This window comes from Crocuta crocuta, unplaced genomic scaffold, assembly GCF_008692635.1.
Source record: "Crocuta crocuta isolate KB4526 unplaced genomic scaffold, BGI_CrCroc_1.0 scaffold348, whole genome shotgun sequence".
NCBI classification, from domain to species: Eukaryota; Metazoa; Chordata; class Mammalia; order Carnivora; family Hyaenidae; genus Crocuta; species Crocuta crocuta.
This window is the reverse complement of record NW_027529573.1, coordinates 6,351,580-6,372,277: the sequence shown is the minus strand read 5'-3', so window position 1 is coordinate 6,372,277 and position 20,698 is coordinate 6,351,580. Positions and strand designations below refer to the sequence as shown.

Genomic DNA, 20,698 nt, shown 5'->3' with positions numbered 1-20,698 from the left:
AGAGACAGAGCAGGAGTAGGGAGAGGGGCAGAGAGAGAGGGAGACACAGAATCTGAAGCAGGCTCCAGCTCTGAGCTGTCAGCACAGAGCCCGCTGGTGCGGGGCTTGAACCTCATGAACTGCAAGATCATTAACCGACTGAGCCACCCAGGTGCCCCTAACACACATTTTTTAAAACCCCAAATTCTCTTTTCCCTGGGCTCCTGTTAACCTTAAAATTGTACACCCTTTATTAACAGAAACTTAGGCTTAAAAGGGAAACTGAGGGGCACCTGGATGGCTCAGTCGGTTAAGCATCCGTCTTTAGCTTAGGTCATGATCTCACGGTTCGTGAGTTTGAGCCCCCGTGCTGACAGCTCGGAGCCTGGAGCCTGCTTCAGATCCTGTGACTCCCTCTCTGTCCTCCCCCACTCAGGCTCTGTCTCTGTCTCTCAAAAAATAAATAAACATTTTAAAATGGGAAAAAAAGGGTGGGGAAACTGAATTTGTCTGTTTCCATGCAAAGAGTATTTCAGTACTTCTTGAATGTTCTATGCTGCTCCTTTCTCCTGCCCCCCACAAAAAGATTCCTTGTTTTTCGAGGATTGTTTTCCTTCCCTGGATTAATCTCTCCTATTTTGTACCTTAAAAAAAAAATCCACTTTCACAGCTTGTCAGCACCCTGAACATGGTGTTTTTGTTTGTTTTTAAAAGTAATAAAAATTTAAATGTAAGGGCATGTATAAAAACAGATGGTCTGATGATGTATCAAGAGTTTGAGTAAATAGTAATATCACTCATGGGCATCAGAGAGGGGTCAGGGGACCATTTATTAATTCACTCACTCATTCATTCATCCATCTATCCTGAACACAGTGGCCATCTCAAGTTAGTGCTGGGGTTTGAGGGTGAACAGACCCCAGTGCAGCCTTCAGGAAGCTCACAGTTTGGAGGAGACAGTCAATCAGACAGTAAGCACAGCACAGACCGTTAAGGTGTGTGATGGTCTGGGGGGGGCGGGGTCATGCTCTGTGGGTCACAAAGAGAGACTGAGCCCAGGTGCAGATAGAGGCCGTCCGGGGAGGCTTCCTGGAGGAGGTGGTACCTGAGCTGTGTTTGAAGGACACATTCTGGCCAGTGGCTGACCGACTGTCCCAGGAAGTCTCCCAGAGGGGCATTTCTTGGGTGGCATTTCAGTAGGAGTTGGCAGAGTGGGGGTAACAGGTCATAGACTGGCCTGGGTTCGAATTGGGCTTCCCCACTCACTCCTGGGACCCTGGGCAAGTTGTTTCCTCTCTCTGTGCCTTGTCTTCTACCCACCTCTTATTGTTGTTAGAAGGACAGAATGTGGCTGCTGGGCAGGCAGTAAGGACCATATAAGTGTCTGCTGGTGGTATTACTGCTCATCTCTGAAATGGGGCATTGAAATATCTACTCTGGGCATTGAACTAGCTGATTCGTGTAAGGAATTGACTTGGTGCCAGGCACACGGTTGGTGCTCCTTAAGGGTTCATAGTTATTACATTCTTATTTCCCTCTTAACCACCTCTGACATCCAGAGCAGGGCCCCAGGGTGCCCATGGGCTACTTGAGTCTGGGGAAACCCCACCTCTGTGGCTCACGAGTCCTGCCCCCTCACCCCTGGCCCAGCTGTCACTTCTATGTATAGCCTCAGAGGCTGTTGGGAGAGCCAGGGAGCCCTCACTCTGGAGTCTTGTGGGCATTCCCAGCCGAAACCAAACACGCCTACCCAGCACCAGCTGCGAGCGTGTGTTCCTGTCACTTTGGGTGACGCACTTGTCCCCTGGAGATAGGGTGTCTCTGCCAGACCTGTCACCTTGCAGCCAGCACAGCCTGGGGGGTGACTCAGCCCTGAAGGGCAGAGGTCTGCTGGGCAGAGGGGGCCTCCAGCTCATTGCATCTCTGGTAGAGAGGAGCGGCCGACTCAGGGCTGGGTCAAGGGAAATACCCTGGGGTCTGGTTCAGGCAGCTCCTTCGGCTCCTGAGTGGCGGGACTCTGGGCTCACAAGGGCCAGAGAGTGCATCTTCATACACTTAACGCTCTTAATAGAGTGTTTGTTAAAACTATATGTTTTGAGGGGAACCAAACAGTGGACATCCCCACCATCACCAGGCCAACCAGCAGCAAGCTGGTCAGCATCTATGTGCAAGCTTGCTCCAGACATTTCCCAGAATCCTCCCAACACCCCGAGCATCCTCCCCATCCCCACTGCACGGATGGGAAAGTCAAGGTTTGGAGACGTTTGGTCACAGCCAGCCAAAGGCTGGGCTGGATTTGCGCCTCTTCTGCCGAATCTTAGAACCTGCCCTGCCTCCAACTTGACAGAGCCAGGATGGAGTAGGTTAATTTCACACCTGTAACCTACAAGATTGTGGTTTAGGTTGCTAATCACCAGGGGCTGTTAGGCTATTCAATGAGTGTTTATAACAACTGGTTTTATTCAAGCCCCAAAGCGCAAGAACACGATTTCATCATCAGATGGGTGGGCGAACCTGTTGAGGGCTCCAAATGGGCACTTGTTTAATGGAGAGTCAGCCCAACCCAGTTCACTGGTAAATAGCAAATGGTTCACACAGGCAGGCTTGGTAAATGCTGGACATCGGCCAGCCCCCAGAGGTTAGCCATCGAGCTGCAGAGAGAGGGCCACTGAGAGCTTCCATCCCTGGCCACTAACACCCTGAGAGAGGACACTGGGCCTCACAGAAGGGGGGGTCTTGATCGACATGGTCAAGACATGGGGAGCCGTGGCTGAGATTAGGATCCGTGCCCATGACCCCAGGTCAGGGGATGGAGTCCAGCAACAGGTGTGTCCCTGTGGACGGAGCCTCAGAGCCGCAGTCCAGGTGGGTCCTCTGGTCCGGGCACACGTCCTCCTCCACTTCTCGCTCACTCTTGCCCCTGTGTCGCTCTGTGGTTATTTCCCCTTGGTCGGCCTTGCTCTCTGACCTTGTTCTTGCTGCCACCCTCTCTGCTTCCATTTGCCAGTCTCTCTGCCCTTTGGTTTCTCTACCCTCCCTTCTCCACCCCAAGCTTGCCACCAACCTCAGAGATGACCTTCAGACCTTCTGCCCCCTTGACTGGTGCCTGTGGCTTGTCCCGAGTGGACTGTGGCCGGGTGACCAGCCCCTGTCCAGGCCACCGCACCTGGCCTCACCTGACTATACCCGCACATTGTTCTCCGAGCCATTGACAGGGCTCAGAAACTGGTATCCTACCGACTTTCCCTGGGAAGTGCCACCCCCACACCTTTGGGCAGGGCAGGGGCAAGCCTGGCTTGTGCTGTAGCCCAAGGTGGCATTGTGGGCTATGGGGAGTGCACAGGGAGGGGACACTGTGAATATTTGCTGGCAGCACCAGGCATGTTCTAAAGGCCCTGCCTGGCCCCCCTCCCCATCCAGTTCCTTCTGGCCGATCTGCCTTACCTCTCCTGTGTTCCCCTCTCCTTTCCTGTCCTTTCCTCCCTCCCTCCCTCTTTCCTCCCTTCCTGCCTTCCTTCCAACTTATTGAGCACTTACTAAGTGCCAGGTACTGCAAATAAACACGGTGAATCCAAAGGTGAGAAAAATGTAATTCCCCCCACCCCCACCCGTCCCATCCTGGAGATTTTTTTTATCCTGCAGGGGACAAGCATGCAACAAATCACACAAGTGATGAGAACCGCCAGCCAAGGTCAGAGCTCAGGGAGAGGACTCTGGCTGCACTTGGACTTGGGCTAGGGGCAGCCCCCCACCCCCACCCCGGGAGCTGACGGTGCTGGGCGGGACCTGGCTGGGCAGACGGGTGTCCTGGGCAGAGTGAACGGCGAGAGTGCAGACCCCACCACAGATACTGCTAGAGATGGACCGCAGTGACAGACCCGCAGGGGCCAGGGAGTCGGGAGCCCTGGGTGCCGGGCCTGGCCCTTGGTGTTCTCATCTGTAAAATGATCATGGGGGACCCCGATAGGCTCTCGTGTCAAACCAGCGCTTTGGGGAGCCCCGGCTTGGGCGTCAAGCAAACCCAGGTTCAAATCCCAGCTCCGCAGCGGAGCCCCACCCCCGCACAGCTGAGTGCATAGAGTCGCAGACGGGGGAGGGGCTGCCCGTCTTGAATTGCTCAGAACTGCCCTGTCAGCTATGAGCCCCCTAGCGGCCGCAGTCCTCACTCAGGGTTCTTTGCCAGGCAGCCCTGTCAGACACCCCAGAATGCAGGAAGGCCGTGTAGCTTCTCTTCTCCCTGCCTCCTCCCTGACTCCACTGCTGCTTCTGGTTACCTTCACACCTACCCACTGCAAAGAAAAGTTATCTTTGGAAACATCTTCCTCCAACAAATATTTATTCGCAACTACCATAGGCCGGGCATTGTTCTCAGTGCTGGGGTGCAGCGCTGGGTGGAACAGTCCCCATTCTCATGCCGCTGGCACTCCAAAGGGCATAGGTCAGGGACCAGCAAGCTGCCTGTGGGCCAAGTCTAGCCAGCCACCTGTTTTGTAAAGAAAGTTTTATTGGAACACAGCCACAGACACTGACATAGTGCCTGTAACCAGCAGAGGTGAGTAGTTGGGACACAGACTGAATGTCCCACAGACCCCCAAAGACTGACTATCTGACCCCGCAGAGAGAATGTTTGCTGTGTCCCGACACAGGTTAACACAAAGATTTCTGATTTGTTCTTCCTTCATGGTGTGCACGATATGATAGTATTGGAGGTGGGATTGTTATTTCGTTTTATTTTTATTGTCTGATTACACTGGGATATAAAACTCCAAGTTTGTGGGTGCCTGGGTGGCTCATTCGGTTAAGCGTCCGACTTCGGCTCAGGTCACGATCTCGCGGTTCATGGGTTTGAGCCCCACGTCGGGCTCTGTGCTGACAGCCAGCTCAGAGCCTGGAGCCTGTTTCAGATTCTGTGTCTCTCTCTCTGCCCCTCCCCTGCTCATGCTTTGTATCTCTCTGTCTCAATAATAAATAAAACAAAAAAAAATTTAATAAATAAACGTTAAAAAAATTTTTAAATGCCAAGTTTGGATATTAAGTGAAATCATCATCAGTAATAGGCATGCTGTTACCCCCCACGGACAGTTTGCTGTTAGAAATTTGCTGTGGGGCCTTCCAGAGACTTTCCTATACATTTATATTCATTTTTACGAAACTGGTGTCATAACACACATACACATGTGCTGTGTGTTACCTTTTTTTTTTTAACGCTTGCAAGTCCAAGACAGGTATCTTTGTCTGACAGTAAATATTCTTCCTGAACATCATGTTCCTTGGCTGTTTTTATTCTGTTGTGTGGATATACCACATTGCATTTCCCTGATTCCCATCTTACTGGACATCTAGGTCATTCCCAAGATTTTGCAGGGATGCCTCCAGTATTCTGCAACAGTATTTCCAGTGTGTGGCAATATGCAGGAATTGCTCTCCTGCATTCATGTTCATAGACCTTGGCAAGTGTGTCTAATGATTTTCTGGAGATAAATTTCTGGGAGCAGAATTGCTGAGTCGAGGTTAGACGCGTTTTTAAATTTCAGGATGTGTGGTGTGGCGTGTTTGAACACAGCCCTTAAAGGCGTGTGTCAGCCTGGCCTCCCCTGCATGGAGGTTACAAAGTTCTCCATTATGGGCTCTGAGCTAGGACAGTCATCTCTGCTTGTAAGACAAGGGTCCAGGGACATCACCCACTCAGGGCTTGGGGCTTGCTGAGCTCCTGATCTGAGCAAGTGTTTGTTTATTGTTGTTGTTGTTGTTTCTTAATTTTTGAGAGAGTGAGCAGGGAAGGGGCAGAGAGAGGGGGAGACAGAGGATCCAAAGGAGGCTTTGTGCTGACTGCAAACAGCCCGACGTGGGGCTCGAACTCACGAACCGTAAGATCATGATCTGAGCCAAAGTTTGACGCTCACCTGACTGAGCCCCCACCAGGCGCCCCTGAGCAAGTTGTTTTTAAACCTGCCAAGTTCTTGATGAAATGTTTTAGAGCATTTTCACATACATTTCCCTATTTTAGTGTACACTTCCTCATCGGAGCCTTTTGAGGCATCCTGGGAAAGTTGGGGGCAGGTGGATGTTAGGGGCTGGAAGGAGCACAGAGTAGGAACGCTCCATCCCAGAGGCGCCCGCGCTGCCTCTGACTTGTGAAAACTAAGAGCCAGTCATCAATTCCTGTCTCTGTGCCTCAGTTTCTCATCTGAAAAAGGTCAACTGAATCAACTCAAGAGTCCTTCTCACTGTAAATGATAAGATTTGATAATCCTCACCTGACAGATGACAAGTGAAATACAGGTGTGGGCGTTGGGTGGCCATCCATCAGGGACGCATGTCGGGAAAGACCCGCCCAAGTCCCAGATGGGGGGGCTCACTGGGACGCGTGTGTGTCGTTAGTTTGTCACGTGTATTTTCAGACTACCTTGTCGGCACCAACTTGCCTGTGGACAGTGAGGGTTTTGGCAACAGCCTGTGAAGCAAGACTGAATTGAAAGAATATCCATTCTTGCCTTAAAGCGAATTAAAACTGACTTCTGGAAAGTTTTTATTAGAGTTTGGAGGCCTTTCAGTGGTTGATCTCAAGGCCTCATAACCCTGGGAGCAAAGCTCAAGCCTCACTTGATTCAAAATGCTGCCAGGGTCTGCCAGAGGGAGGGGACATGAATGATTTGCAGCGCACGCAAGGTTACCAGGATACTCACTGGAGAAAGCGCTGATAAATGGCTTGCTTTCTTAAGCCTCATTTACAAGATGAACTCCCCTAGATAATCCCACCCCCTGAATTACTCCAAACTTGCGGGTCTGTGTTAAAGAGTAGTGACGTGACGGCATTCAGGCACATATGTAACATCTGCTTTTTGGTCCGGACAGCAAGGCACAGAGAGGTTAAGTAACTTGCCCAAGGTCACACAACCGCTGCATAATGAATCCAGACATCCTAGCTCCAGAAGCAGGACATGTCCAAGGGAGGTGGAAAAGAAACAGGTCAATTATAATGATTACATTGTGGGAAGTTCTACAGCAATGCCGTCCACTAGAACTTTCTGCAGGGATGGAAATGTTCTGTATCCGTGCTGTACAAGTATGGTAGCTACTTGTGGCCATGGAGCCTGTGAAATGTGGCTAGTGCCACTGAGGAATGGAATTCTTTGTATTTTTAAATTTTAGTAACTTCAAGTTAAATTTAACTAGCCACACGTGGCTGGTGGCTACCTTAATGAACAGCACAGATAATAGAGACCTGAGATCTAGGGCATGGTGAGAGCCACGGGGCTCCTGAGCCAGGCTTGGTGGGGGTGAGTTCAGGGAAGGATTCCTGGAGGAAGAGCCCTCAACATTGAAATCTGAAGGATAGCTGGAGGTGAGAGAGAGTTGCCTGGGGCACATGAGGGTGTGGAGCAGCCAGTGGGAGGGCCCAGCAGGAGATGATGGGGAAGGAGCCCAACTAATGATGATCCCATAAGCCACTTTTAAAGTATTTGGACTTTGGGGTGCCTGGGTGGCTTAGTCGGTTAAGCGTCCGACTTTCGCTTAGGTCATGATCTCGCGCTTCGTGGGTTCGAGCCCCGCGTCAGGCTCTGTGCTGACTGCCAGCTCAGAGCCTGGAGCCTGTTTCAGTCTGTGACTCCCTCTCTCTCTGACCCTCCCCTGCTCACGCTGTCTCTCTCTCTCTCTCCTAGAAATAAATAAAACATTAAAAAAATTAAAAAAAAAATAAAGTATTTGGACTTTACCCTGAGGGACGGGATGTGGGCTATTAACGGGCTTTGGCAAGGACCTTGAAGGCCCAGAGTTTGGTTTTGTTAAGTGTAATGGGAGGAGCCAGAGGTGAGGAAGGTGGGGAGACCCTGGAGCTGGCCAAGGCTGGACAGAATGTTCTGGAAGGAGACTTTGAAGGACCGGATGTTGATGTGATGGCAGGAGTGAGAGAGAGGAGTCAGGGGTGCTGCCTTTGGGAGTCTTGGGTCTGGCATTAGGGAGATGTGCCTTCCTGCTTGTGGGGATCCCACACCTGAGTCTAAATCCTAAATCCCTCAGGAGGGCCCACAAACAGGGATGGGTGGAAACCTACGGGTCGTCGCTGCCCCCGTCTTCTGCCCTGATTGCACCCTCGGCATCCTACCCACCTGGCCATTCTGACTTCCAAAGGCCCCACCTGTACCCCCCTACCTCCCTCCCCAAGCAAAGAAAGATCCCCGTCCTTTGTGGGGGGGGGGGCACGAAAATGGTTCTGAGCACCTATAGCTCCTGTCTCCTGAGCTTAATGATTTCCAGAGATCACCTCCTTGAGGCCTCAAAATAACCCTCGTTTTTCTAATGAGGAAACCGAGGCTTGAGTGGGCGGAGTCACTTGGCCGGACCTCACATCTGGGGCAGAGCAGAGATGGCAGGCCCTCCCCTTCTGCCCGAGCTGTGACACAGAGCTGTCACCCCCTGCCTCCCACTGAGCTTAGCACACGCCCCGTATCCGGCTCGTGGCTGTCTGCAAAGTGCTCGGGACAGCGATGTCAGGTCCACCACAGCAACCCCTAGGGCCCCCACCTCTGGCTTCTGAGTCTGGCCTATGTAGGGGATTAAGTTAGCAAATGCCTGATTCTGTGACATCTTTGAAAACCAGTGAGAAGCTGGGCATGTGCTCAGATGGCGACGGCCATTCCAGGGCCCCAGGGAGAGTTCTGTTGAGGGTGCAGGGCATCCGAGAACGTCAGGTGATCTTTCAAGGCAAAAATGCCCCGTTTCCCCGAGCGGGGACTGACTTCATCCCTCAAGCAGGCTCACAGCCACCCCCCGCACATGCTGCCCGTGAGCCTAGAGATCGGGCAGACGGCCCCATGACTGGATGGCTCATCACAAGTCAAAACCTTAAAAATATGCCACCCTTGACCTGGTGATTCTCTACTTAGGAATTTCTTCCGATGTGTCACTTTAGCCTCGAGGACGTTCGTCATGTTGTTGATTATAACAGGGAAAAACATTCAGCAACCTGAATGCCCAAATCTTGGGGGTTGGTGAATGAACTAAAGGTGCGGAGTCTGTCCCGTGGAGTCTTCAGCCATTAAAGATGCGGATGTGGACGGGCCGCCTGGGTGGCTCCAGTGGTTACTTGAACTTGCCTCCTATCACGATCTTGCAGTTCGTGGGATCGAGCCCCCTGTCGGGCTCTGCGCTGACAGTGCAGAGCCTGCTTGGGATTCTCTCTCTCTCTTCCTATCTTTCTGCCCCTCCCCCCCCCACATTCTCCCTCAAAAGAAATAAATAAACTTAAAAAAAAAAAGATGTAGAATTGGCCCAGGGGAAATTCTGGATAGGACTCTGCCAGAATATTGTCAGTGGGTGATGGGTGTTACTCTTTGTGCTTCTTTATCAGTTCTAAGTGTTTTACAGAGAGCATGTATTATTTTGTTAGCTCGTAAAAGGAAAGCGTTGTGCGGGCAGCGGCCTCGGGGCTGTTCGGGCCTCAGCTGTTAGGGTCTTTGAGTGTGGCCGTCTGTGAGGTGACCTAGGGTGTTCTGCTGAATTCCCGTTCATGCATCTCCCCCTCCCACAGCATCCCCTTGAGCATCATGGGCTACACGAGTCGGGAGAGGAAGGGAATGGGGAAGGAGGTGGGCATGGATCGCGCATGTCTTGAGCGTCAGGCCGTGAACTAGGAGCCGTCATGTGGGTCCTGTCCTTGGCATCCATGCCCTTAGATGGCCACCGTGTCTTCACTGGATGCTCATAACTTCTCTGTGCCCCAGGTGAAAACCCTGAGGTCACATGGCTAATAAGCGTGTCCCCGGGCAGGTGTTCATTCTCCTGGACCCTACGAGCTTGTTCTGCCAAGGATGGTCCACAAAAGCGCAGAGTGTAAACAAAGATGATGGGGCATCTTGACCTTGAAGAGTGCATCAGCTGAGTCACAGCATCTCGGGGGCTGTGTCTGCTGTGCTGTGGCCCCCCCACCCCCCATTCCCTGATGCTTGGCACATAGTAGGTGTTCAGCAAATATCTCTTGAGTAAATACCTTCTATGTCAAACTTTACCTGGTACCATGGTGAGCCCAGCCTAGGCAGGAAGGATTCAGCAGGAGGAGAGAGATCACTGTGGGTTTCGATGGCTTTGGCTGAGGAGGATGGGTAGGAAGACGGAGGGGGTGCAAGGAAAACCACAAAGGCTGGGATGTGAGAGGCTTGCGCGGGACTCAGAGAAGAGGTCAGGGAGGGTGGGAGGAAGGGTTTGTTTGGTGCGGGGTGGGAGATGGCACTGGGCTGGGCTCGCTCAATTACAAGAGGTGTTGGATTTCAGCTGGAGGACAATAGGGAGCCATTGAAGGTTGTTGAGCAAGGAAGGGGCTTTTAACTTGCTAAAGTGAACAAGGTGGGGGAACCCAGCAGTTCAGTCACTTAGTGGAGGTCTGGGAGCTGCCCACCGTGTGCCAGCACTCCTTCCAAGTGCCCCGGCCGAGGCACTGAGTAGGTAGTGACGACAGAAGGATCCAGGGATCCAGACTGCCTGGGCGCAGTGGTTATCAGTTTGGACATCGGGTCCCAGCCTCCTGCCAGGGTTTGAGTTCCACTCCACCGTGCATGGGCTGTTTGATTTGGGGCCTGTCACTTCACCTGTGTGAGCCTCCGTGTTCTCATCTGCAAAATGGGGATCGTAATAAAGATTGCCAATGGGAAGCCGGTGGCAGTGGGAACCTGTGGGCGGGGGACAGGTGAGGGAGTGTCCCCACCAGGTGGACAAGTCCTGGGAGACTGAAGATGGAGAGAAGATCATCCCGCCTGCAGTGCCAGGGAGAGCAGGGAGAGAGAGGGGCACTGAGGACGGGCAGCCTGGTGCCCTGCCTGCTGGGGAGGGTGACACCTCCATCCCGGTTTGCTTGCCTTTAGCACTGACAGCCCTGCATCCTGTGACGCCTTGGGCACATGGGGACAGCTGGTAGCCCTAATACCCGTGCCCCTCCCCCAGACATTTGGACCCGCCGCTGAGCACAGTAGAGAGCGGGGGCGGGTTTGAGCCGGGGGCGATGCCCGCGATCTGTGGCAGCTGCGGACCAGGTTCTGAGCGTTTTCCCCTGATAGGAACCTCCTCTCCGCTCGTCCCTGCAGGACCAGCTGAAGCAATGTTTCTCCAGGCGGCCCCCCGAGGCGAGGGACACCGACACCCTCGTGCAGGAAGCCGACAGCCAGTATGGGACGTGGACGGACCAGCGCCAGAGCGGGGAGAGGTAAGGTGTCCCCGGGTGTCTGTATGGAGGGCGGTGTGGCCCCCCTGCACCCTCGTTTCTATATTTCTAGAACCTGCTTTGTCCTTGAGCACAAGAGTAATCCATTCTTACTGTAAAACAGAAAACGTAGAAAAGTACGAATCATTTTATCTTATTTATTTATTAATATTTTTATTTATTTCTAGGAGAGAGAGAGACAGCGTGAGCAGGGGAGGGTCAGAGAGAGAGGGAGTCACAGACTGAAACAGGCTCCAGGCTCTGAGCTGGCAGTCAGCGCAGAGCCCGACACGGGACTCGAACCCACGAACCGCGAGATCATGACCCGAGTGAAAGTCGGACGCTTAACCGACTAAGCCACCCAGGCGCCCCTGAATTATTTTAAAATAATATATGAAATGTCCAGATTAGGTAGATCCATAGAGACGGAAAGGAGGTTAGTTGCCAGGGGCTGGGGTATGTAGGTAGGGATGTTTCACAAGTACCAGGCTTCCTTTTGGGGGAATGAAGATGCCCTAGAATTACATCATGGCGATGGTGGCACAGTGTGCAAAATGCCACTGATGGAAAATGTTATGTGTGTTACAGCACCGTGAAAGAAAGTACAAAGAAAGTGAAAACCATATGTAACCCCAGCGCACAGATCATGAATGAGGGCATTCGTGCTTTTTGTTAGATGTCTGTCTAGACTTTCCACTCTATCTGTATGTGTTTACAGAGGAACGTACTATACATGTTGCTTTTTAAGCTGTGTCTGCCTTTAATATCGCCCCAGTTAAACTTTTTTTTAGTTTACTTTTTGAGAGAGAGAGAAAGAGTGAGCAGGGGGGAGGGGCAGAGAAAGAGAAGAGAGAGAATCCCAAGCAGGCAAAACACTGTCAGTGCAGAGCCTGGGGCAGGGCTCCAACCCATGAACCATGAGATCATGACCTGAGCTGAAATCAAGAGTTGGACGCTTAACTGACTGAGCCACCCAGGCGCCCCCGTTTTTTGTTTTTAAATTTTTTAGCATATTTGTTTTTTGAGCGAGAGCATATCGCCCCTGTTAAAGGCTTGGGGGGCCCTCAGAGGTCTGCCTGGTTACGGCTGTGGCAGAAGCCTTCATATTATCACGAAGAGCGTGGACCCAAGTCGCAGGCAGCTCTGAGTTCCAGCCCTGCCCTAGCCGGCTGCGGGACTCTGGGTCAATGAGTTACGATTTCCAGGCTTTGCGTCCCTTCTCCATAGGAGGGAATGATGCTTCTAAAAACAGCCGGGGTTTATTGAGCAGACATGGCAAGCACTGTTGTAAGCATGTAAATGTGTTAACATCTAATCGTGCCACCCCATCTTGCGGAGGTGAAGGCCGAGGCAGCCCACCACATGGGGTGGCTGCCAACTGCTGTGCAGATTCCCCGGCACAGACAGTAGGACCTCTTCACGGCACCTGTTCGTTGTTCTAAAAATACAGTATTCTCTCTCTCGGGCGGGATCGAGCACAGTCGTGGCTTTGTGGACGCCTGGGCTGGACACGGCCGTGTTCTCAGCTCTCCCTCGCCAGGGGCCACAGGATCACGTGGTCATGTGACCGCAGCAGAGTCACATGCTTTTTTTAACGTTTGTTTATTTTTGAAGGAGAGAGAGAGAGAGAGAGCGTGTGTGAGCAGGGAAGGAGGAAGAGAGAGGGAGACACAGAATCTGAAACAGGCTTCAGGCTCTGAAGTGTGAGCACAGAGCCCCATATGGGGCTCGAACCCAGGAACTGTGAGATCATGACCTGAGCTGAAGTTGGACGCCTAGTCGACTGAGCCACCCAGGCGCCCCTAACATGGTCTATTGAAGTCAGAGAGACCTGGGTTGGCGGCGTGGCCCCCGCCAGCTGTGTCACTGAGTGCCTCGGCTCCCTCGCCTTTGGGGGTCTGCCCAGGGGCGGGGGGGCTGATCCCCAGCTCTCCACCTGCTTCCCCTGCCCTCTTTGCTGGGAGAGGTCACAACCCTCCACTGGGCAGTGTCCCCCAGCCCTCGATGTTAAAGTTGGGTGGACGTGGATGGAATGAAAAATGGGTATGTGGGGGGAGGGGGTGCCTGGGTGGCTCAGTTGGGTGACCAATTGACTGGGTGACTTCAGCTCAGGTCAGGATCTCATGGTTTGTGAGGTCAAGCCCCGCATCGGGCTCTGTGCTGACAGCTCAGACCTGCTTGGGGTTCTCGCTCTCTCCCTCTCTCTCTGACCTTTCCCCATGCTCTCTCTCTCACAAAATAAGTAAATAAACATTTAAAACAAGAAAAGAAAATGGGTACAAAGACAAAAAAGGGAAGCAAAGGTTTCTTATAGTTCCCGCAAAAGCCTTTTTGCCCCTAACCCGTGAAAGGTGTTTTGTTAATGAGCCTACTTACCTGTCACTGGACTTCAGTTAAGTCTCCTGCAAGAACCCTCAGGACTGTGAGTCCAGAAGCCTGCGTCTGGGTTTCGCCTCGCTCACTGTGTGACCCTGGGAGGCCTGTCCTCTCCTGTGCGTGGGCGCCCCCATCTGCTCCTCAGAAGCATTGCAGCGCCCCTTCCCTGGCCGCCCAGCCCTGGGCAACAGCGCCATCTGCTGCCTCCTTGGTGGTATTTCCCCCGTGGTTCCAGGACTCACCTCAGTCCCACCCCACACCCCAAAATCCTGCCCATTATTCATCCCAGGGCTGACCCAGCATGGCTGTGCGCCAGGGGTGAGCCGCCAGTACGCCTGGGTCAGACGTTCTGTGCAGGGGTGTAGCTCCGGGAGCTTCCAGGGCAGACCCCTTCTATCAGCGAGGTGGTGCCTGGGTGCCTGCCTGCCCTTCCTCAGGAGAAGCTCTCCCATGCTCTTGGCTTTGGTGTCTTTAGTGGGAGGGAGGAGCCTTTTTAATTTACTGGCTTAATTTTTTTTTGGCCTTATTGATTTATAAATTTCTGTCTCATGTGGTCCCAGTCATCCAAGCCATACTTAAATACATTACCATGGGCAGAACTTCTAGAAGTAGAAGGGTCAAGGGCATGGATTCTGGAGTTGGCTCCAGCCCTTTGGGCAAGCCACTTCACACTTCTGTGGCTTGGTTTCCTCACCTTTAGTGGGGTTAATATTTAATTTCCTGAGGCTAATCCCGTCTGATAACATGGCGGTGGCTGCAAGATGACAGGGCGACCCTCACAGGATTAGGGAGAGGATTCAGGGACTCAGTTTGTAGCATAGTGCCTGGCACATAGTAAGTGCTCAGTAAATCTTTATCGCATGTGTGAACGAGTAAATGGGACCATGCGGAAGAGTCCCCTGCCTCCTGCTCTTCCACGAGTGACTGCTGGTGATTTTTATCGATATCAGCGCTTGTCTGACAGAAATACAGCTCGACACTGGGTGTTATATGGAAACCAACTTGACAGTAAACTATTATAAAAAAAGAAGAAGAAGAAAGAAAGAAATATAGCTCGAGCCGCAAATGTGAGGCGTGTGTGATCTAAGATACTCCAGTGGCCCGGGCAAAAGAGTAAAAAGGAAACCAGGTGGAAATTAATGGTAACAACTGAACTAACAATAGTTTATTGACTCTGAATCTGAAACGTTATCATTTCAATGTGTAATCACTATTTTACATTCTCTCTCTCTCTTTTTTTTTTTATCCAAAGTGTTGGGAATCCAGTGTGTACTTTGTACTCTGGGCTCGCACGCGCCACATGGCGACGGCCCGGCAGCCACGTGTGACCAGTGGCTCCCGCACTTCTGCCCCGTACAGGGTGGGAGGGTCTCGAGTGGGACAGTACTGCCCCCTTCCTGTCCACACCTGTGTAGGTGCTCCGGCTGTACCACGGACAGCGCCTGGTGGTGCCGGGAAATGTTATCCCACCGGGGGGTTCGGGGTCTTGTCTCCTGGCATGTAAACCACACCCTGAACCTGCTCTCCGCCACTTTTACTTGCACTTTAGTCCCAAAGTCACCGGCACAGTGATGTCTCCCTTCCCTCCTTTCTCGTAGTCTGGCCCCTGAGTCCCCATCCCCGGACAGCAGTGCCGTGTCAGCGCGGAAACAGCTGCCGGGCAGCCGCCTGTCTTCTCTGTCCTCCCAAACGGAGGCCACCTCGGCCGGGGACCAGCACAGCGGCTCCAGGGAGCAGCGCAGCACCAGCGTGGACCAGTCCAGCACCGACTTGGAATCCACCGATGGGACGGAGGGGCTGCCCGCGCCGGACGCCTGCCCTGCAAGGAGTGTGGACGACTTCTCCTTCATAGATGTGAGTCAGTAACTGGGAGCACGTGTTGGGAAGTCATTCCTCCCTAAAGGGCTGCTCTGGCATCTCTGAGCCAGTAGCCCCTCCCGGAGGGTAGGATCCGTGTGCCAGGGACCCCTGGGGCAGGTGCAGAGGGCACGGTCTGAGATGGGACTGATGTCCGCAAGGTAGCTGGGACCTGCCATTGACCCGCAAACGTCTTCACCTCTCCGAGCCTCGGCTTCCTCATGCGCCGATAAACCAGCACGATGGGCTCCGTGATCTCAGATGCGATCACGTGTGTTCACCTTACAGCTGATCGCAGCCCAGACCTGTTAGGTCAGCAGGACGTCCGAGGGGGTCTGCCTGGGGTTTGCCATTCCCGGCATGCCGCGCCTGGAGTTTGTTCGGACCCAGTCTGCCGGGCATCCGCACCAAGGCCTTGCTTGGTGGGATGTCTCTGGTCCCAGGGATCCCTGTCTCTCTAAACGTGTAGGAGTGGTTCCCGGAAGGGGAGCCCCCTCGGGCATGGACAGCCTCGTGTGGGTCCCCGGGGGCAGCCCCTAGGACTCAGCTCTTCTCGGTCCCGAGCGGAGCCAGCTTCCCAGATGCCAGCCGCCCAGGCCCAGCGGCATCCTACCCCAGCCCCTTCCCCGCCAGCGTCTGTCCTCTGCACCCACAGGAGCCTTTCCCATCTTTGAAGCCTTACTGTTCTCCTTCTCTGACATTAGGGCTACCCCCGCCCACCCTCCTGTGGATGCATCATCTAAATGGTGCAAAATCTAAAAGCAAGCCGCTGTCTTCGCCCACACTCTTAGGGATGGCTACCCCGATTCTCCCCAGAGAAGGATCCCCGCTGCTTTGGGAGAAAGGTCTTCCTCCGGGTCCTCAGAGGGAATGCCCCCTCCTAGATATGGTCAGGGTCTCTTAATGGCACCTCTGGGTAAGGAAGGACAGAGATGGGGAGAGACACAAAGTCTCTGTTGGGCCACCCCCTATAGAAACATGGACTAAGGATTCAGGTAGGTGATGGGTTCAGTTATTCATTCAACAAACATTTACTGAGCTCAAGCTATGCACCAAGCATTGCTGGAGCTTCCGTGCTTGTATGACATCCAGTCCTCTGGACTTACCTTCTAGAACATTAAGCAGCGGCCATTATACATATAACAGCATCGCCAGCAGCCCCTGGTCCCTGAGTGTCGGTCCCTGGACTGCTCGCCTGTCAGTAACCCCAAGAGGCAAAAATTGCTGCCCCATTTTGCAGGTTTTAGGGGAGCCAGTGAGTGGCTCAAGGGCAGGTGTCCCCGAGCACAGGTCCAGCAGCTTGTTGAAGGCGCACTGAGGTCTCCCTGCCCTGCCCAGCACCACTCGGGTCTCCCGTGGGGGCTGTTTGGAGGTAGAAAGGGAAGGCGAGGCACTAAGGTGTCCAGTCCCTGCCCCAGCCTGTGGCCGCGAGGGCAGCCCTGGGAAAACAGAGCCATCTGCCCCTCACGGTAGTCCCCTCCCCACCCTGCCACAGTCTCTGAGTCTGAAAACCTGGCTCTGTGCCTTCCGTCCCTCCCCTCCTTCCCCCGGCCCCATCAGGTCCCGCCGCTGGATGCCATTGTGACCCCTTTGAGAAGCAGCAGGGCAGACATTAATCCCCTCCTCCATCCCCAGTGTGGTGGCCGCCGCTTCCCAGCTGTGGGAGACGAGTCACTGAAATTAGCCCGCCGTCACTCATCTAAAGAGGCTGTGGGTGACGGCATTTCTCCAAAGTAGCCCTGAGCGGGAGAACCCAGCCTTTCAGGCAAGCACCTGTGCTGGCCGGTGTGAGCCTGTCAGACAGTGTGAAACCAGGACTTCCCACACCTGGGCCCCCCCGAGTTCTCCCAGTCGCTGAAGGAGGCAGAGCCTATTGGGATATTCCATTTTTATAAAGAGGAACATTCAGGCTCAGAGAGGTGAAGTCCGCCACTCAAGGTCACACAGCCAAGATCTGAACCAAGTGGAATTTGAACACAGAGCTCTGAGTGCTTCCCCAGCACCCCCCCACCCCACCCCCCTGCCCAGGCCATCTCGGAATGAGTGGCTGCCCATCCGTCTTGCTGGGCCCACCTGGAGGGTCTGCAACCCCCGCCCTTCCCCTGTGGGAGGTCATCACCTTGGAAGGCATCACTGACCCTCTGCCCGCGTCAGCTCAGAGTGTGATGCTTGCAAACAAGTGTTTGGCGTCAGGCGCATTGCCCTGCCCGCCCCTGCCCGCCCCTACGTGCCCCTACCTGCACCCTGAATTATTGTGAGCAAAGCAGGGGCCACACACAGAATGCCTCAGCTCACGGGCTCTGCGTGGATACAGGTCCTACCAAGATTTAGTGAGATGATGTATTCGGTTATTCATTCAACGTGCAAACGAACATTTATCAGGCTCCTGCTGTATACCAGCGCTGCTCTAGCCCCATGACTCATGAGGAAGGAAAGGGCATTTTCGCTCCTGTCCACTAGGGGGCTGGCACCATGCTGGCACATTCAGAGTTTGGTTCACAGAGGAATCTAGATATGGTATGTTTCACGGAGGGATCTAGGTTCCTGGGCTGAGGTGCCCCACGTACCCCCTAAACAGTGGCTTGTGTATCAAGGAGGCGATGCACAGCCCCTGCCAGTGGTGCCCTCAGTTAATGGCTCCCTTGCTTTTCTCCTTCCCCCTCCCCGCCGCTCCCAAAGCAAACCTCAGTTCTCGACTCAAGTGCCCTCAAGACCCGGGTGCAGCTGAGCAAGAGAAGCCGCCGCCGGGCTCCCAGCTCCCACTCGCTCCGGCGCAGCCGAGTTAGCCAGTCGGAGAGCCGGTCTCCTTTGGAGGCAGAGGCTGACAACGCATGGATGTTCAAGGACTCAACGGGTATGCCCCGTCCTCCCTTCTCCCCGGAGACCACACTGAACAGCAGGACGGATCTGGGTTAGACACTGAGCAGCACTTCCTGCCCTTGTAGGCTGCAGGATTGGAGAACATAGTTACAGAGGAAACTGTGCTCTCTCATTCTACAGACCTTGTTAGAAACAGGTGAAAACAGCTTTTCCTGGGATGACATATTAATTGGGGCTCCACGGGTTGCAAAGGACAGAGACACAACTTAGTAGGATTTTACGGTTTCTGCCTTTACCCTTATTAAATTTACTCAGACTTTTCTAGGTCTTTAAAGACTTGCTGGTCTTTGTCCAGATTCTTGAGTGGACAGATTAGATCTATTTATCATCCACCTTTTTTGTTTCTAATAAATTATTATTATTATTTTAATGTTAATTATTTTGATAGAGACACAGAGTATGAGCGGGGAAGGAGTGCAGAGAGAGAGACACAGAATCCGAAGCAGGCTCCAGGCTCTGAGCTATCAGCACAGAGCCCGACGCAGGGCTTGAACCCACAAACCGTGGGATCATGACCTGAGCCGAAGTCGGACGCTTAACTGACTCTGCCACCCAGGCGTCCCTCTAATAAGTTATTAAGGCTACACATTTTCCTCTAAGGACTTCTTTGGCTGAATCCTGTGCATTGAATCTTAAAGAGCCAACAGGAACTAGCCAGGGAAGGGTATTCCAGACAAAACTATCAATGGGATCAAAGGGACAAGCATGTAGAAAGAACATCTGTGTGTGTGGCAGGGGCCTAGGTGGTTCAGGGCTGCTCAGGCCAGGAGTAGCAGGGATTGTGCCAGAAGGGTGGGCACAGGCCAGCTCATGGACAGTCGCAAGCCTTGCTAAGGAGTTCAGCTTTGTGGGGGGCGGGGAGCCATGGAGGAGTATTAAGAAGCAACCTCTTCTTACAATGGAAAGCATGGCAGATGACCTCCCCGCTCTACACAGACACAGGCCCCCAAACGCCATTGCAGGGCCTTTGACCCCTTGGGGTTCACCCATGGCCAGCAGTGGGGTGTCAGACCAGGCTCGGAGCTGAGTGAGGGCCCCTAGCTTCTGACCAGACGCCTTAAAGAAATGCTTGGAGGGTCTTCCCTCCCTCTCCTACATCATGTTTGTGAGTAAGGAATACGACTTGAATAAGACTTCTCTCTGCACTTTCCTGGGTTTTCTGAGCCAAATCCCACCCAGCGGCCTGGAGCCAGTGAAAACCGATGTGGGCGGGGCGCCTGGGCGACTCAGTCCAGCAAGCATCCGACTCTTGATTTCAGCCCAGATCCTGATCTCAAGGTTCAGTTCGTGAGACCAAGCTCTGCATGGGGCCCAGCGCTGACAGTGCGAAGGAAGCTTGGGATTCTGTCTTTCCCTCTCTCTCTGCCCCTCCCCGACTCGGGTACACACTCTCTCTCTCTCAAAGCAAACATTTGAAAAAAGCCAATGTGGGGACCGAGGCGCACCAGTACCCCCAGCTGGAACATGGCAGCATCCTTCTGGTTCCCGGCAGCCTTGAGGAGCCAGCCTGGGGCTGGGGAGGGCCTGGGGGTAGGCCTTCTGAGCCCACCCCAGCTCCCTGCATGGCCTGGGGGGGTCCAGAGGAGCAGACCTTGCCTGCTTCCTCCCCCACCCCTCCCCGCACTCCTCACTGCTTTCAAGCCCGAGCCGGGGAGGCTAATGCCCTCGCTCCTCATTCCTGGAGGCGTGGGGACATGCAGTCCACACCCCCAAAGTGTCTCCTATGAGGCCGATGGCGATGCAGTTAAGTTCCTGAAAGAGGGGGGCTGGGGCGAAGGGAAGCGGCTTCCTGGTCCGGCTCTGGGCGGGCCTTCCATGAGACACACGGAGCCCCCCGCCCCGTCTTCAAAGAGCCGCCGCCGCTGGCTGAAAGCGTTTGTGTCCTTTGCTCCGCCAAAGCCTCCCTTCTCTTACCCTGACTTGAAAGGAGCCGGGAGCCAGGAGGTGGGTCTGTCGTGCCTTCTCCTCCCAGGAGAACACGGTCATACTGTATTGTCGGTGTTGGGGCACCTCCATTTGTCCTCATCTGTACAATGGGCCAGTGATCCGTTCCGGACCCGGCCGGTGTGAGGACCGCGTGAGGGACGTGTGCGGGGCACCTGCTGGCCGCCTGTGACCTGCTCTCTTCTTTGCAACAGAAGAGAGATCTCCCAGGAGGGAGGAGTCCGACGAGGAGGAGGAGAAGCCACACAGGGCTGAGAGGACCCCCGCGGGCCCCCCCCAGAGGATGCCCGTGTTTCCAGGCATGGACCCGGCCATGCTGAAGGTACCGCTCGTCACACCCAAACCACCCTCAACCTTGGCAGCAAAGAGAGCGGGTCTCTCCCATGTTCTTCCCCCCCCCTCCTTCTCTGCCTTCCCGCCCTCTGTTCCTCTCCTTCCCTCCCCCCTCCCTCCCTCTGTTCTTCTCCT

At 53.9% G+C, this 20,698-nt stretch overlaps 1 protein-coding gene across 3 annotated transcripts in view; it reads left to right on the top strand.

Moving 5' to 3' along the window:
* KIAA1671 (KIAA1671 ortholog) overlaps positions 1-20,698 on the top strand; it is a 145,429-nt gene that overhangs the window by 112,840 nt on the left and 11,891 nt on the right. For all 3 annotated transcript variants that reach the window (XM_077761680.1, XM_077761681.1, XM_077761682.1), the window contains 4 exons: positions 11,058-11,176; positions 15,148-15,403; positions 18,086-18,260; positions 20,425-20,552. In XM_077761680.1, coding sequence (XP_077617806.1) covers positions 11,058-11,176; positions 15,148-15,403; positions 18,086-18,260; positions 20,425-20,552 — 678 coding nt within the window. The remainder of the gene's footprint in view (positions 1-11,057; positions 11,177-15,147; positions 15,404-18,085; positions 18,261-20,424; positions 20,553-20,698) is intronic.